General features: G+C 36.0%; 4 protein-coding genes and 1 non-coding gene across 6 annotated transcripts in view; 4 read left to right on the top strand and 1 right to left on the bottom strand.

Annotated features, from left to right (window-relative positions):
- Positions 1-11,551, top strand: part of LOC104787987 (PLASMODESMATA CALLOSE-BINDING PROTEIN 4) — a 34,794-nt gene extending 23,243 nt beyond the window's left edge. Inside the window, exons 2-5 of the mRNA XM_010513652.2 lie at positions 9,619-9,871; positions 10,117-10,347; positions 10,454-10,481; positions 10,870-11,551. Of these exons, the coding sequence (XP_010511954.1) occupies positions 9,820-9,871; positions 10,117-10,347; positions 10,454-10,481; positions 10,870-11,242 (684 nt within the window). The 5' untranslated portion in view covers positions 9,619-9,819 and the 3' untranslated portion in view covers positions 11,243-11,551. The remainder of the gene's footprint in view (positions 1-9,618; positions 9,872-10,116; positions 10,348-10,453; positions 10,482-10,869) is intronic.
- On the top strand, positions 1,776-5,686 carry LOC104787988 (putative WRKY transcription factor 57). The gene is made up of 4 exons (XM_010513653.3): positions 1,776-2,643; positions 3,449-3,592; positions 3,687-4,051; positions 5,318-5,686. The coding sequence occupies exons 1-3, from the start codon at positions 2,306-2,308 to the stop codon at positions 4,048-4,050; spliced, it is 846 nt and encodes a 281-aa protein (XP_010511955.1). The 5' UTR covers positions 1,776-2,305; the 3' UTR covers position 4,051; positions 5,318-5,686.
- A 959-nt stretch (positions 11,552-12,510) lies between the features above and the next one.
- TRNAN-GUU (transfer RNA asparagine (anticodon GUU)) lies at positions 12,511-12,584 on the bottom strand. The gene has a single exon. It is a non-coding gene; the product is annotated as a tRNA-Asn (tRNA).
- A 132-nt stretch (positions 12,585-12,716) lies between these two features.
- On the top strand, positions 12,717-15,062 carry LOC104787985 (pentatricopeptide repeat-containing protein At1g69290). Its single transcript, XM_010513650.3, has one exon. It carries the CDS (start codon positions 12,717-12,719, stop codon positions 14,694-14,696), a length of 1,980 nt encoding a protein of 659 aa, XP_010511952.2. The 3' UTR covers positions 14,697-15,062.
- On the top strand, positions 14,920-17,149 carry LOC104787986 (uncharacterized). 2 transcript variants are annotated; one of them, XM_087451191.1, is made up of 5 exons: positions 14,920-15,078; positions 15,211-15,324; positions 15,538-16,354; positions 16,445-16,726; positions 16,815-17,149. In XM_087451191.1, exons 3-5 carry the CDS (start codon positions 15,540-15,542, stop codon positions 16,924-16,926), a joined length of 1,209 nt encoding a protein of 402 aa, XP_087307317.1. In that variant the 5' UTR covers positions 14,920-15,078; positions 15,211-15,324; positions 15,538-15,539; the 3' UTR covers positions 16,927-17,149. The 2 variants fall into 2 exon arrangements, with proteins under 2 accessions (XP_087307317.1, XP_087307318.1); XM_087451192.1 differs by having other exon boundaries at positions 14,941-15,078; positions 15,211-15,318.
- Positions 17,150-17,476: the final 327 nt, after the last annotated feature.

Below are 17,476 nucleotides of genomic sequence, written 5' to 3'. Positions count from 1 at the left end.
GCAACATATATGCATATATCAAATGATAAAAGGTTTTTCATATGGTAAAAAAAAAACAGAAGCACAAAACCTAATGATAATATTGCCTTTGACAAAAACTAACAATACATCGTTATATTCTTATGATTATAATTCGTTTAAAGTTGGAAACCATCCAATTTAACAATTCGTTTAATTAGTCATCATTTAAAATGTATATCAAATGTCAAAATTACCAATAAGTATATTGTATAGAGTATAATTAAATAGAGATATTAATGTTGATTTTATTTCCAACTTGATTCGCAGTTTCGCACCCACATTATTGATACCTTTTTAATTTTTCTTTTTGAGAGAGGACCATATATTATTGATACTCCCTATTCATAATCCATTATCAATACTGTACATTATATATATATAAATTGGCGTGGATATGTACTATCAAATAAGGGCCTACGAGGCTATAGATGAAATGTGGCAATACAAGTGGATGTGCTTCTTGCGTGTACGCACAAACGATTCTTCGACGTAGATATGCTATAGCGTTCTAATAGCACCGAGATCGATAGACCAAACCCAAATATGGTAAAGAATAATGTTGCTATTTAGAACTTTAGATGAGTATTAGTACTTAATATATTCTTTAATTATATATACTCATATCATGATAAACCTAAAATATTCATATCCACATATTTTCACAAAAGTGTATATGGACAAGGTTAACTGTTTTTTCTTTTAATCTATACTTTAGTGTTTAAAAGACATACACACCATGTATTACAGCTGTATCTATATGTTGTTAGCATAGTAGCGTGTGGTACATATGTTACATGTTTTCAACAATATTCTAATAATGGTTAGACATCACCTAGACATGTGTCTGATTCTAATCCGTTTATTTTTACAACAATAAACTATTAAACAGATGAATTGTATATATAGACTTTTATATCATACTAGTATATTACAATTTCGAAGTTGTTTAATCTTTTAACAGGAAACGTTTACAAGATTCTTGAAGATATATGGTTTTGCTTTGAGTGCGACCGCAAACGTTTATATGATGGATTGCAATAATATAAAATAGTAATGAATAACATGTGAATATGATTATAAGATAATCATCATGAGGATTAAGAATTTCCACGTGGCCGGTTAATCGTTTGTGGATTACATTGGCTAAGATTCTTGTCATATCCAACACGGACAACACGCAGGAACCAATTATTTACTTTCTAACTAATTTTCAATCAAAATTAAAATATACTCCACTTTCTAACATTTTAAAGTATGTATAGGCCTCTTTTCTCTTCATAGAAAGAAATAAATTATGCTTTTTTCTCGTCTCATCAAAGACCAATTAAGTCGGTGGTATTTGTAAGGTAATTAAAACTTTCTATTTACCACAAAGAAAAAAATGGAATTTCATGGGCTCATATAACAAACTAGGGTTTTGATAGTTTAAGTTCGTCTTTTTGTTACTTTTCATAGTCCCTCACGGGATAAACAACTGAATTATTTTGTTTTGTAGTTATCATATACTATACAACAACCATTTGTAGTTTAATAAGAAGCACCAAATAAATTGTAGTATTTATTTTGTCGATTTATATTTAACCAATAACTATAAAACAAGCAATATTTTTAATCATTATCGTTATGATCGCTAACGACTATAAAACAAAACAAGAAAAAACATCTTGCTAATTGTTTGTTTCGTCTTTGAATTTTAATATTGAAGAAGTCTCATTCATGTTTTAAAACACATATATATAGTTTTCTTTATAATCGAGAGAAAGAAAGAAACAAAAGAGGGGTAAGTGAAGGAGTAGTAGTAAATGCAAAATCGGACTCTAAAAATAGGCGTCGATCTAGGAGACGGGAAAAAGTAAGATACGAGCCCCCACTTCCTCATCTCCTCTACTCACAAGAGCCTCCCGTTCCGTTTCTCTTGACCCCTTTTGACATTGACGTGCCATTTATTTTTCCTGTTCGATCTCTCTCTCTCTCTCTCTTGAATTATTATTATTTTTGTGTTTTACGCAATTTCCAAAAATTAATTAAAAATCTTCTCGTTTAGACAAAGAGAAAGAGATAGAGAGAGAGAGAGTCTGATCGGTCCTTGACGAGACAGTGCACTTTAACAACGGGCTTCAAAGTTTTTCTCTCACTCTCTCCTCTTTCTTTTTCTTTCATTTCTCTTCCAATCAAGAACAAACCCTAGCTCCTCTCTTTCTTCTTCTCTCTCCGTCTCTCTCTCTCTCTCTCTCTCTCTCTCTCTCTCTCTCTCTCTCTCTATCTTCTTATCAGTACTCTCATCATGAACGATCCTCCTGATCTGAGCAACGATGACTCTGCTGCTTGGAGAGAACTCACAGCTTCAGAATCTGACTTCTTTGACAGAGACACTTCCACTATTCTCTCAGACTTCGGCTGGAACCTCGGCCACTCCTCCGATCATCCTCACAATCTCTCCGATCTTACACCAACCAAGCCCCATCAGAATCTACCGGCCTCCACTTCTTCTTGTTCCTCATCCGTAGCCGCCGTTACAGAGGTTTCCACACCTAATACTAATCCTTCGGCTACCTCAAGCTCAAGTGAGGATCCAGCTGAAAACTCCACCGCCTCAGCGGTCAAAACACCACCGGAGACACCGTGAGTTTTCTTTTTACCGGGACGAGAAACACGTGTGTGTGTCTTCTTACTTTTGTAGGGGTCCGATCGTAATTTTACTTCATCATCTTAGTATAGTGGTGGTGGGGAGGGTTTTTTTTTTTTTTTTTTCCTTGGGGCCAAAGCCAAAAACCCCCATTTATTAATCTTCTTGAGACCTTTGCTTAGGCATCGCAAGAAAGATGATTCGTCCGTACATTAGATATTTGCAGAGGGAGAGTTTAGTAATTTAGGATGAATCGTCGGTGGTAGTACACTTAGAGGACGAGACAATAATGATGGGGGAATGGGGAGGAACAACACCGCCGCTATTGCGGCTGTGATATTAGCGTGCACTCTACATCTTCTTTCTTTTTTTTTTCTCCTCGTCCTTTTCTTTTTTATTATACTAATGTTAGGTCAAAAAGTGTCTCACGTTTTAATGATGTTTATCTCTAGTAAAAAGTTTTTAAAAAAATCTTCTAAGGTTCTTTGTCTTGTAAATCGTAAAATCATACGGTGATAAATTGATGTGTAGGGTTTTACTTAACTATCGAATCGATGGAAATGTTATAGCAATGTAGAGTAATGGGTTCTTATAATGGTTATAAGTCATGATCATAAGTACCCGTTTTGAACTCAAGTAACTTTTAAGTTAATTGCGTGGTTGTTTTTGACTGTGACAATATTACGATTAAAAACAATGTTTTGTGGGATTTTTTTTTATAGTTTGACTGCTTGATTAGTTGGTTACTCTGTGATTCTGAGCATGATGATATACTAATCTCTTGGTGTTTTTTTTTTGTAGAGTGAAGGAGAAAAAGAAGGCTCAAAAGCGAATTCGTCAACCAAGATTTGCATTCATGACCAAGAGTGATGTGGATAATCTTGAAGATGGATATCGATGGCGTAAATATGGACAAAAAGCTGTCAAGAATAGCCCATTCCCAAGGTCTTCAATATATCAGCATTTTCAACTCATTATCTTAGTTTACGGATATGAAAGCTAATTAAAACATTTTTCTCATTGTTGTTGTGATATATAGGAGCTACTATAGATGCACAAATAGCAGATGCACGGTAAAGAAGAGAGTGGAGCGCTCATCGGAAGATCCATCCATAGTAATCACAACATACGAAGGACAACATTGCCATCAAACCATTGGATTCCCTCGAGGTGGAATCCTCACTGCACACGACCCTCATAGTTTCACATCTCATCATCATCTCCCTCCTCCATTGCCAAATCCTTATTATTACCAAGAACTCCTTCATCAACTTCATAGAGAAAATAATACTCCGTCACCGCAATTACCCCAATCTACTACTGAAGATGCACCTACACTGTCTAATCCATCAGAGGAAGGCTTACTTGGTGATATTGTACCTCAAACTATGCGCAATCCTTGAGGTAACTTCTTAGATGCCATATATACTTTGTTGTGAATATATTGTTGTCTTTGTTAGCTAGTGTTCGTCTAGATATAGTCCCTTTTTTTTTTTTTTTAAATGTCTATATATAGTCTTAGACTCTTGGTGATCAGTTCTATAAAGAGATAAAAAAAATATAATCTTTTCGTTTGCAAGGGTTTAAAAACCTCAAATGGACCACAAAGGCATTAAGGGTTTTTCTTTTGTAGTCCGAAACTGAAGATCCCCATCAAGAAATATCTTAAGTGGGATAAAATTCTCATGCTTTGATAGTAACAAGTCCATCTGATGTAGATGTACTTATGTATATTAGGATCAATATCGTGTTGGTCTAATCATTGATGCGACCCATTATCTCTCTTGTGGAACAATTTGGATCACTCGCTAGATATGTCGGCCAGTGCTTTTTTTCTTTCTCTAGTATTCATTTTTGCAGGACATATATAAAAATTCGGATGATGCATGCATTTATATTCTAGAATAAGTGGATGATTGCCTCTAGCGCTCTCTCTCTCTATATATATATATATATGTGTGTATATATTACTAGTGATTGTATTAGGATCAAGCACTGTTGTAGTGCATGCCTTTTGTCTCACTCCTCTTGCTATATGGCATATATAGGCTTACTTATGTATGATAGAAATGAGCTAGAAAAGGGTCGGCAGGTTTATAGAAATGTCAACAAATATTTAAAACGAAGCTCAACTACTCCACTCAGTGTCACGATGATGCTAAATCTCATTTTTCCATTTATATATATATAACCTTTTGTGTGTGTTCACATGAACACAATTGCATGTATATGCGTGATTGATTCTATGGCCTGCATGGTGCATCAATATTTTGTATTCTTTGTATATGTATATGTACATGTACATGCCTATATATAAGAAGTACACGGCATGTGGGATAAGTTCTGAGGGTAATGTGTTAGGTCATAGGAATAAATGCTTTCTGTTTTAGCCAAAGACAGCCAATAAAGAGAAAAGGGATAAAACGAGTAAGAAGAGACGTATATATGAGCATCTTAGCTTAGCTAATACGTATTACGTATACACTTGTTTATTTTTAATGCTAAGACATAAATTTGTGCATATGTGTATATAATTTGATTGGGAAACATTTGTTACAAGACGCTAGATAAACATGACCAAATTATTTACCATTGTACATTTACAAGAAACGTCTGCTATTTCCAAAGATGAAATGTAACATATCTGCCTCGTTTGATATAATTCTCCAGGGAAGCTTTGGTAACAATAGTTAAGGAGGTGCTAACTCATATAGAAGATATTGGAGACGGGAAAATGCAGGGAGGGTATAACCAATATGGCCGCAACTCCTTGTAACCATGGATCTATACATATAACTATATATATATATTACTTCATTGTTCATCAATAGCGCCTCACCACCGGTAGGTTTGCAATTTCTAAGAGATATGTATATATATGAAGTTATGCATGTATGTAGTTATATATCCAGGTATAATTTTGATGTAACTCAACATTAATCTACTCAGTCGTGGATTCATCCCACATTCAGATGCGTGTATGTGCAATTGAGAAGAAGAACGTGGAGGATTTGACGTTATAGTTATTTTACTTTTCTTTTCAAGTTTGCATTAATACTATATATACTTTTATCTTTACAACTTTAGGGTGATATCTAATTCACCTTTATGAACTTTACAGATTATTATTACACAAAAATAACTTTACAGATTGCAAGAATATCCCAATTCATATTGGAGAACAGAAGTCGCACGGCATTGCGTATGGAATTAGAAAGAAAATATCAATATGCTTTTGTGAATGGTATATTATAATTTACTGTATGTGGTCAAAACTTGGATTCTCCCAAGAACAGTATTAACGTAATGTAACATGTTTTGTACGTTGGTCAAAAAGACGAAATATTTTGGTGATATGTAAAACCGTTTACACGGTAATTTGCTTTCGTAAAAGAAAAAAAAACGATTAACATTATATTAATTGCGTATTTTGTCTTTACGTACGTAAACGATATTAGATCAGAATTAAGACAACCGGTTTGGGTAGAGAATACACATCACTGAAAATATCCTAAAACTTTTGACCGGAACAAATGTCTCAAAGGAGAACAAAATTTCAAAGTCTTACTTTTCAATGAACCGTTCAAGGTTAATAAATGTATTAAAATGACATATTAACTTTAGCCTTCTAGCTACGCCAACCAAATCCAAATGTAAGAAATCCGGGTCCATTTAGATAAATTATATTCACATTTTTTTCAAGAAAAGAAATGGCATATCAACTAAACATATCAGCCAAAACTTGAACTAAAACAATTAATTTACAAACGCACAATTGTGTTCACATAAAAAACATATAATTCCGGTTTTGTTTAGACAACACAATATGTCTTGATCCTGCTTATATGATGATGAGCGAGTTATCTCTATATATACCTGAAAAAAAAAATTAGTCCATGATCTTTTCGTATAGAAACAATTCTACGTACATGTATGTCTTGAAATAATATGATGTAATTTGGGGGTGTGAAAATATCATATTATATCCACAAAATTAAGACGTATACAACCATAACTCTTTATTGAAACCATAACATAAAGTAAAAATTAAACGACAAACCATCGCACATATTAAAGAGCAGGAATCCAAAAATTTCGGAGAAAGTTTCGTGAAATTACTAGTACTATATATATCTTTATCTAAAACAACATGATAACGCGAGAGTCCATCTCAAACCTTTTGTTTGTTTGGGGAACATGGAGGAATGAAAACCATGTCACCCACTATAGTTATTGTTTCTTTTATGACATCATTTTTTATTGATGATATCTGGAAGTTGAATCTAGCATTTATAGTTTGTTGTAATAAACGTTACTAATACGGTTCTATATGTTAGTGGTTGAAGCTCAAAAAGAAACTTTGTAACTTTCAAGAGTTCTTCGTTAGCAACAACATAGTATCCCCAAAATGTTTACAATGCTTAATATAAACTATGGAGGCTAGTTAGTGCTGCCACTTTTCTTGCTTCTCTAACCAGAAGAAGAAATTCAGGTTTTCATCACTATGAGGTATTACAAGGTTTACGGCCCAATATCCCTGGGCTTGGGAAGGAAACAAGACCAACCCAATAAGCAACTAACGTTCGAAAATGTTTGAAGCTGGACCAGGAAAAAAACTGATAATTAAGTTACATTGAAAAAGCTGAGGCACCGACTCACAAACAGCTCTGCTTTCAAGAATGTCCACACAAATCAACAAGAAAAAATCATTTAAAAAAATAAAAATTAAAAAAAGAAACTGTACTAGTACTTTTTTGTTGGTGTGCAAATGCAAATGTGTGTTGTATGTGGCACATCGCACGTGTCGTAGCATGACGGCAAAGGTTGTCTCGAGCACATGGCTCGTTTCGCTCCTCTTTACTGTATAATTCCCATCCCATCCCCTCTTCTCTCTTCTTAATTTGTTACCGTTGGTGGTTTACTTACACAAACCCAATCTAATAAATAAAACTATAAACTATTTTCGAAAATGTGTTCTTTAAGAATCCAGCCGGTCTTAAAGATTCTTGGAAGAGTGGATGAATTGAATTTGTACGTGTTGTTTTGTAGAGGATAAAAGTACACACCAAGTTTGTAATAAGAAATAAAGAATATATAAAAGTACATACATACATGGTCAGTTCTAAGTTAAACTTTATAATAATATATCTACTTTTGTGTACTCACTACTCACTAAACCATACTTTTGGGCGTAATTTTTGACCGTTGCTAAAAAAATGAGATTATTTTTTGGGAAGCAAAAAGAAGAGTTTAATAACAGAGGACAGGTGTTGAGAAAAAGATGAGAGAAGTCATCTGAGATACGTAAATCGAGGATGTGGCAGAATTGGTAACTATATAAATGAGCTTTTTTTTTTAATTAAGTCCACATTTTACTAGTATAATCTTTCCGTGCGGTGAACAGTCTCTGTCACACACACAACAGAGATACTAGAAGACAAAAATGCTTTTACTTTTTTTTTTTTTGTATTCCTCTTCTGCAACATCGGTTCGTGTAGGCATTTTTTACCATCTCTTTTACCATACTTTTGTTGTGAATAAGAAGGGAACATTTCATTGATTCTTTTTTGTTGTCACTGCCGAAACGTACTGATTTAATTACTTGGACCCCTCTAGTAGAGGTTAAAAAAAGAAGAAGAGACCGATAATTAAAGTTTTTGTTGTCCCTTAAAAACAAAATTCAAACACTTTGAATAATTTCAGTTTCAGTACTGAATTATTTCGTAATGCTTTTACTTTTTTTTAGTGTTAGTTTACACGTAAACATAAGTTTCATCAAATATATATAAGTTTTGAAACAGAGTTTTACCATTTTAAGTTCTAGCCCTGGGCATTCGGGTTCGGGTTTTCGGGTTTTTGGGTTTTCAGGTTTAGACATATAGAACCCGTTCGGGTTTTCTATACTTTCGGGTTCGGGTTCGGGTAATACCTGTTCGGGTTCGGGTTATTCGGGTATACCCGAACTCAATCGAACCATGAACAAAAAAAAAAAAACTAATTTTTATTTTTTTTATAAATTTTAGAAAACTTATATATATATATAAATATTTAACATTTCTTTTTGAGACAGAGAAACTGAAGTGGCAAAAGGGTTAATGATGTACCTGTAAATGTTCAAGGTTGTGGATTCAAATCCCCTAAAATACATATTTTTACTTTTAATTCGGGTTAGTCCGGGTGGGCATTCGGGTTTGGGTACTACCGAACCCGATCGGGTATCCGAACCTTAGAGGTATTGAACCCGATCGGGTTTTATACAATACCCAAACCCGAACCGAACCATCCACTTCGGGGCGGATTCGGGTTCGGGTTTCAGGTCCGGGTAATATACCCACGGCTAATTTAATTACTATATATGTAATGCGTAATTTTTTTATATTGGACTTGTTCGTTTGGTTGATGCTGGCAACAGCGGCAATAGCTGCGTTTATGTTTTTAACCGCTGAATTAAAATAACGTTTAAAAATATTAGACACAAGTCGCAACGTATGCCCGCAGCATTTACCGCAGCATCATGACGCAAGTACCTGCGGCAAGCAAACAAACAACCATACATATGTCTACCGTAGCCGCAGGTACCGACAGCCAAACGAACAAGCCCATTATGATAGTATCAAATAGATTACTATTTTGTAACATTTATTACCCTAGAAAGTTATATTTCTAATTAAACATTAGTTTCCTATGACTATTAAATAGAAGTATATTTGACAAAAAGAAAAACTAAAATAATATTTTTAAGTACATTTAAGAAAATATAGTGTTAAATTTATAGTATCAAAATCTTTATTATAGATCAACACTATTTTTCTATGTCATCAACTTTTGCAAATGTTGGCTACATACATAAATACAATTATCTAGATATTGATATCTAATCTACCTAACCCATCCTTTTATTTTTTTGGTTATACAGTATGATGTTTTTAATTACCATTCGAGTTTTTATTAATTAAAATTGCCGCAAACAGAGAAAGTGTTGGACCATGGTCGTCTATAATTATGTATCAAAACATAGTCATACACACTTGCCGTTATTGTCTAGAACTCTCTCTCTCTCTCTCTATCTCCCTCTCCTCAAGACACATCTCTCACCGTCTCACATCTCTGAACCTAAGACAACTTCGATCTAAAAAAGCCTTCTTCTTTGGATTCTCTTCTCCAACACGATCATGTCGGTGTTACTCCCTCTCTGTATGATTATCTCCATGTTTACCTATTCACGTAAGCCCCTGTTTCCTCTGTTTTTTTTTTTGCTACAAAATGTTTCTTCTTTCTCTTAGATTTCACTGAAAAAATTCTCATTTCTCAGTTCTGACAAGTGGGTCTATAAAGATTTAGTCATTTAGTATGAGATCTCTGATAAATACCCTCAAAAATCTCATCTTTTTTTTTGTTTTTGGGTTTAGTTCAAGTTAATGAATCTGACTCTGTTTTTGTTTGTTTGTTTGGTTAAAAAAAATCTCAAGACGCGGCGTACTGTGTGTGCAAAGATGGGAACGAGCAAGTGCTTCAGAAAGCAATAGACTACGCTTGTGGAAATGGAGCTGATTGTAGCCAGATCCAGACCTCTGGAGCTTGTTTCCAACCTAACACCGTCAAAAACCACTGTGACGTCGCCGTCAACAGTTACTACCAGAAAAAAGCTTCTACCGGCGCCACCTGTGACTTCAACGGAGCTGCTACCATCTCTCAGTCTGGTACACATCTTCACACACCAAAAAAAAAAAAACCCCACTTCATAATTTCAGATCAAATCTTTTTTTTTTTTTTGCTGATCTTTGTTTGTTTCTCTAAATCTTGCAGCATCATCAAGCTGTTTAAGTGGTTCAAGGTATGTTTTTTTTTCAATTCTTGATTCATTCTTTGTTTAGTAATAATGGTTTTGAGTCTCATAAAGTAGGAAATTTTTAGGCTTTCTGGGTATATAGATTTGCTTTTTTTTTACCACCGACTAATAATTTTTTTTTTTTTGTTTTTTTGGAATTTTAGTCATTAATTTGTCTTTGTGGAGACACAATGATAGTGATTTAAGACCAAATGAAGAGACAAAGGAATCTTGATTATTAATGTTTTTATTTTGCATCATTCATTTCACCGTTTACTAAAAAGAAGTATTCATATCATAAACAGTCCATCATTCACATGATCCAGATGAGCATCATTATCATTAATTATCTTCTAATGAATCATCATCACTAATGTTTTTGACTATGTTGCAGCTCTAGTGGGACTCCAACCACAGGAACTCCAACCAGTGGAACTCCAACCAGTGGGACACCAACCAGCGGAACCCCGACCAGTGGGACACCGACTACTGGAACTCCAACCGGTGGAACTCCGACCAGTGGGACACCGACTAGTGGTTTCCCAAACACCGGGAATCCTAGCACGGGGACTTCCACCGGGATGCCAAATTCCGGTAACAACGGGATGCCAACTTCATCATCGTCTTCGGTGTTCCCTGGCACTACTCTTGGACCGACTGGTAGCGGTGGACTAGGTGATCCAAATGCTGGAGAGAAGCTGTCAGTTCGAGCCAACACGGTCTTCTTATTAATCGGTGTAGCTATCATGCTTGTTGTGAACGCTTAGAAGTCACACGCTCGGTTGTGGTTGTAATTGGAATTGCTGAGAGAGATCTTTGCCAACGGGCTCATGGTTGATAGAGCCATCTCTTTTTTTTTCACTCTTGTCTTTCTAGGGTTTGGGAATTAGGTTGGCCGAGAGACAACATAATGCTGGTAGTAGCCTAGTATTTTGGTAATGATGTACAACTTAACTAAGAGCTGTTTCTTTGTTTTGTAAATCCGGAGGATGGGATGCTCTTTTCTTTCTTCTATTCTTTTTTTATCTTTGGATCTTTCATCTTTTTTAATACCACGTACCACTATTATTACATTACATAGCATAGTGGCATATACCAAACTATGTGCAACTAAAACTTGTACGATGGTGTTTAGTGTTGGTCGTTTTCACTTTAGGATCTATCACTAACTTACCAAACAAAAACAGTTGAGGAAGCGTTTTATATGCTAAAGATCAAAAGAGTGTCTCTTTCGATGTGGGTTTTGTTTGCTCCAGCCTACTAACGACGTGGGGAACTTGATGAGAAAAGTGTTAACGTAATGATGAGAGCAAGAGATGATGTTAACTGTTTTGGTGTCCTAAATTAAGGTGGCTCCTAAAACTATATATTAAAAATGGGAAGACTTTGGAGTTGAATAGAGTTTTATAATATAGAATATATGGAATCAGTGAGGGTTTCTTTTGTGTTTTGGAATCGGGTTCGACTATTAGTGGGTGGTCTAGAAGAATCTGATCCTCAACTCTTTCCAAAGCTGCTTTCCATTTTCAAGCTGATCCTTAAAGTTCGTTGATAATTTAGCTTACAGAATATTTTGCATCTCATTTACACAGGCTTTTCTAACCAACTAGAGGACTTTTTCAAAATACATCACATATTTAATTTGTGGCTATAACTTGGGTTCAAGAATGGCATCTAGTAATAAGGTTCAATATATATCTCTTCACAGATAATACTTCTTTTGCATATAATTCAGATAGACCATAATGCAAAACATGAATATAACAAATATAGTGTAGTGATGATTTGATGTGGTATCTGATTTTATGTTGATCTGATACTGATATCATATCACATCCTCAAAATGTTAATGTAGTATGAACGGGAATGCATATCATAGTTAAGTAAACTTTTTACAAACGTGTAAACTACACTGCAGACAACCCCTTCTAGAATGACAAAACCCCTGGGCTCTTCTGGCTGGCTAAGTGGTGGGCTTTGGTAGTCTTTTTTTATGATTCATATACGTAAAACTCCTAAAAGAGAAGCAAAAAACCGCTAGAAGGAGGGGTCGAACCTCCGACCTTGTGGTTAACAGCCACACGCTCTAACCAACTGAGCTATTCCAGCAACTTTGAATAATATAATCTACGCAAACTATTTATATTAGAATCTGCAAAACTCTGAAGCAAACTGAATATGGCGGAACTTGTTCTCTTTCTCAACTCAACCTGATGATCAAATCTTTGCCTGTTTCATAGAATGTTCAGAAAAACTCTAACTTCAATCCCACGAAGACACTTCTCTTCTTCATCTTCTCCTGAAAGTACTTCCCTTTACTCTTTCCTTAAACCCTCTCTCTTCTCCAACAAACCAATCACTCTCACTCCTTCACTATCGCCGCCTCAAAACCCCAAAACCCTAACCCAAGATCAAAAATCCACCTTTGAATCTACCCTACACGATTCCTTAACTACCCAAAACACCGATGAAGCTTGGAAGGCCTTCCGATCTCTCACCGCCGCTTCTTCTCTCCCGGAGAAGCGTCTCATCAATTCACTTATTACCCATTTGTCCAACACCGAAGGAAGCGGCGAACTCACATCTCATAGACTCAAACGAGCCTTTGCTTCTGCTGCTTATGTAATTGAGAAAGATCCGATTTTGCTTGAGTTTGAGACTGCTCGTACGGTTCTGGAGTCGATGAAACTTGCGAAAGCTTCAGGGCCAGCGTTGGCTTTAGTGAAGTGTATGTTTAAAAACAGGTACTTTGTTCCTTTTGATCTCTGGGGGCATTTGATTATTGATATCTGTAGAGAAAATGGAACCTTGGCTGCGTTTCTTAAGGTGTTTAAGGAAAGCTGTAGGATTGCTGTAGATGAGAAGCTTGATTTCATGAAACCGGATTTGGTAGCTAGTAATGCTGCTCTTGAAGCGTGTTGTCAGCAGTTGGAATCTCTGGCTGATGCTGATAATGTGATTGAATCTATGGCTGTGTTGGGTGTGAAGCCTGATGAATTGAGTTTTGGGTTTCTTGCTTATTTGTACGCAAGAAAGGGGCTTAGAGAGAAGATAAGTGAGCTTGAGGATTTGATGAATGGTTTTGGGTTTGTGAGTAGAAGAATCCTTTATTCCAATATGATCAGTGGATACGTTAAGAATGGTGATTTAGATAGTGTTTCTGATGTTATACTGCATAGTCTCAAAAGAGGTGGAGAAGACTCGAGTTTTAGTGAGGAGACGTACTTTGAATTGGTTAAAGGGTTTATAGAGAATAAAAGCGTTAAGAGTTTAGCGAAAGTGATAACGGAAGCTCAGAAGTTGGAATCTTCCTCCATTGATGCTGACAGTTCAGTTGGCTTTGGAATTATAAATGCTTGTGTGAAGCTTGGATTCTCGGATAAAGCACATAGTATTCTCGAGGAAATGATTGCTCAGGGAGGAGGATCTGTGGGGATTGGGGTTTATGTGCCAATCTTAAAAGCCTATTGCAAAGAGTACAGAACAGCTGAAGCTACTCAGCTTGTTACAGAGATCAGCAGCTCTGGCCTTCAGTTAGATGTCGAGATCTATGATGCTTTGATCGAAGCTTCCATGACGAACCAAGATTTCATATCTGCGTTTACATTGTTTAGGGATATGAGAGAAACAAGAGTGGTGGATTTGAAAGGGAGCTACTTAACAATAATGACAGGTCTCCTTGAGAACCAGAGACCTGAATTAATGGCAGCGTTTCTAGACGAAGTTGTTGAAGACCCTCGTGTTGAAGTAAATTCCCATGATTGGAATTCGATTATTCATGCCTTCTGTAAATCCGGGCGTTTAGAAGATGCAAGGAGGACGTTCAGAAGGATGGTGTTCCTCCGGTATGAGCCTAACAACCAGACATACTTATCCCTGATTAATGGATATGTGAGCGGCGAAAAGTACTTCAACGTCCTGCTTTTGTGGAATGAGATTAAAGGTAAGGTATCGTCGATGGAGGCAGAGAAGAGGTCAAAACTAGACCATGCTCTAGTCGATGCGTTCTTATATGCATTGGTGAAAGGAGGGTTCTTTGATGCAGCGATGCAAGTGGTAGAGAAATCTCAGGAGATGAAGATATTTGTGGATAAATGGAGGTATAAGCAAGCATTCATGGAGACTCACAAGAAACTTAGATTGCCAAAGCTGAGGAAGAGGAACTACAAGAAAATGGAATCCCTCGTTGCCTTTAAGAACTGGGCTGGTCTCAATACATGATAGAAGCTTTCAGAACACAAGTCAAAGACATCTCTATCATTGATGTATTGTCTCTTTTTGGTGTTAAGACACGTTGTGTTGCTAATAATAGAAAGCATCAGATAGGAGGGTTTTTAGTTAAAAAAAGATGGCGCCAAAAGCAGCCAAGATAGATTAAGACGAGCTAATCCCTAAAGTTTAGGAATGCCTTTGGTTTATAGGAATCTGCAGGAAAAAAAAAAACGAAGACCAAATGGATTAATCCTTTCAATTTTGTTCAACTTTTTTTCCTTTTTACCCTCAAAATTTTGAAAGGATTAATCCTTTTTGTGTGTTTGTTTGTTTTATGGATTTCTCATTGTTCTAATATCAAGGATAGATTTTACAGTTCCCTGTATTGGAGGTTCGTTGCCTTTGTTGAGATCATAACTTTTCATGAGTTCATCATTATATTTCTGTTGTTTGTTCCTTGAACCTATTGCCCATTTTCTTTTACAGTTTGAAAAATTATATGAAGTTTTAATTTGGTTTATAGACAGAGAAGAATCGTGAAGAGAAGATTAGTAACGGAGGGAGCCATTGCGGGTAAAGTATAAGGTTTGAAGAGCTAGGGTTCATTGGAAATTTACATGGATATTCGTAGGTATAAGTAAGTCCCTTGTTTTACTCTTATTTATTTCTTCTTTATGTTGCTTTACATCGAAGAAATTGAAGACTTCAAGGACTTAGTGATGTGTCTTGTTGTTGTTAAGGATTCTGATTGGTTCCTTCAATCACTTTAGGATGTAGCTTATGTTTTTGAATGTATCTCCTTTTCTTGCATTTGTGAACAAAGTTTTCGTATGTTTTTTTTGTCTCTCAGCTATGGACAGGAATCACAAGAAAGGAAAAAATAGAAAGGCTTATCATCTAAAGAAGCATAAAAAGTCAGATAATAGTAGTAGTTTTGATCCAAGACCAACGAACAAAGAGAGGAATGATGAGAAGCCGGTTTTGTTCCAATTGGGGAGCATTGCTAGTTACGTGGTCAGTGATGTTCGTCTCGAGCCAGATCCAGAGATCACCTCCAGGAGATCTGCATCTCTTTCATTGTCTTCAACCTCTTCAGGGGATACGCTCGAGATCAATGCAAAAGAAAGGAAATCCAGCTTATCTTTCGATAGTAGCGTACACAATAAGGAGCTCTTAAGCCTTTCTTCTAAATTTTGCGAGTTACAAGGTTCATCGGACACACTAGGTTCACAAGTGTCTGGTGTAACTCATGCTTCAGTGGAGCCTACGCTTTTGTCTCCTTCTGTTCAAATGATGGATAGAGAAGGATCTGACCATGCTCAGAGAAACTCGTCACCTACCTTGGAGAAGAATTTGAGCACACTTTCAAATGATTCTCTGTTTAGTCTCAGCATAGGTGATAACACGATAGGGAGAGATGAGTTGTTTAGTTACCGTGATTTCAAGTCTGGGGAGATTACAAAATCGGGAGAGCTGTTATCGTTCTGTCCTACTGTTCATATTCCGGCTTATTCTTCTGATCTAGGCAAGAGCTTTGATATGGAGGATAAAGCGAGTGGAGAATCTGAGGATAAGTCTTCAAACTCGGATGTATCATGGAGGAACATTGGAGATTCCAATATCTCAGAAGAAGCACCAAGCAGCACACAATCATTTTCACATCCAATGTGAGTTTCTATACCATCGTCTCATTGTAGTAGTCTTTGCTTCTGTGAAACAAGAACTTTGATTTTGATTATTTGTTGATTTTAATGCAGAACGAAAAAGAAGAAGACGAAAAAGAAGGCAACAAAGAAGAAGGCGACACAGCATCAGCAGAAGCAGAAGAAGAGATGTTCTTGGCTGTGTTGCATTAACACTGGACCTTGCTTCTCCTGTTGCAGATGGCCAAGTTGTGATTACAGCCTCTCTTGCTGCAAAAGGCGAAAATGTTGCTCGTGCTTCTCCTGTTGCAGATGGCCAAGTTGTGATTGCAGTTCTTCTTGTGGCTGGCTCTTCTGCTGCCATTGGAGCTGTTGGAGTTGCTGTTGCTGTTCCAGGTACGTTGCTACTTCCAGATTCTTACTTTAATCTGTGATTTTTTTCAATCGAAAAGCTTATAGGAGATTTCTTTGTGTGTTGTTACAGTTCTTCGAAGAAGTTAGTTGATGATGAGATGACGACTAGAGGGAGTGAAGTGTCCAAAACATCTCGTAAATGGTTTTGTTGCTTTCCTTGTTGCTCTTCTTCCTCTTCGTAACATTAGATTAGATTCTTTACTCAACTCTCTGTTTTTAGCTAAAAGGATTATAAAAAAAAATTAGATTTTACAAAATGTAAATGTTTCTTGCTTTAATGATGTAGTTACACCCAAAGAAACAGATCACCAATATAGTTTTCAAGTGATCACTAGATGAGGTTTGAGAACAGTATTACGCAACATAAGGTTTAACAAGATTAGCTATGAGGGAGTTTAGCCTCAAGTTCTCCTTTGTACTCTTTTTCTTCTTCTACTACTACTTCATCTTCTGCTTTTATCGGCTTTGGATGCGGCACGAAACTTGTAGTGGATCTTCTTCTCCTTTAATTGCTTGTATCAATACCCTTGAGCTCCTTTGTTCTTTCTTTTCTTGTTTTTTTTACTTCCTTGATCTCTTTCTCTGAAACATTTGCAGAGAACTCTTCTTTGTTAGACCTCTAAGTCTTTGCATGAAGATAAGAACTTGTTAGTAGCTATGAAGTACCCTCTATTTCAAAATATAAAAAATATAAGATGTTTTAGCTAAAAACATGTATAATAAGAAATGTTA

This window comes from Camelina sativa, chromosome 5, assembly GCF_030686135.1.
Source record: "Camelina sativa cultivar CO46 ecotype springtype chromosome 5, ASM3068613v1".
NCBI lineage: Eukaryota > Viridiplantae > Streptophyta > Magnoliopsida > Brassicales > Brassicaceae > Camelina > Camelina sativa.
Note: the sequence above shows the minus strand (reverse complement) of the source record. Positions and strands in the feature narration are given on the sequence as shown.

Excerpts from the sequence above, each read along its gene's own strand:
- LOC104787986 (XM_087451191.1), top strand. The coding sequence starts at position 15,540 with ATGGACAGGAATCACAAGAAAGGAAAAAATAGAAAGGCTTATCATCTA. Across the intron at positions 16,355-16,444 it reads CAATCATTTTCACATCCAAT|AACGAAAAAGAAGAAGACGA; the intron begins GTGAGTTTCTAT and ends ATTTTAATGCAG. Across the intron at positions 16,727-16,814 it reads AGTTGCTGTTGCTGTTCCAG|TTCTTCGAAGAAGTTAGTTG; the intron begins GTACGTTGCTAC and ends GTGTTGTTACAG.
- LOC104787985 (XM_010513650.3), top strand. The coding sequence starts at position 12,717 with ATGTTCAGAAAAACTCTAACTTCAATCCCACGAAGACACTTCTCTTCT.
- LOC104787988 (XM_010513653.3), top strand. The coding sequence starts at position 2,306 with ATGAACGATCCTCCTGATCTGAGCAACGATGACTCTGCTGCTTGGAGA. Across the intron at positions 2,644-3,448 it reads AAAACACCACCGGAGACACC|AGTGAAGGAGAAAAAGAAGG; the intron begins GTGAGTTTTCTT and ends TTTTTTTTGTAG. Across the intron at positions 3,593-3,686 it reads AAGAATAGCCCATTCCCAAG|GAGCTACTATAGATGCACAA; the intron begins GTCTTCAATATA and ends TGTGATATATAG.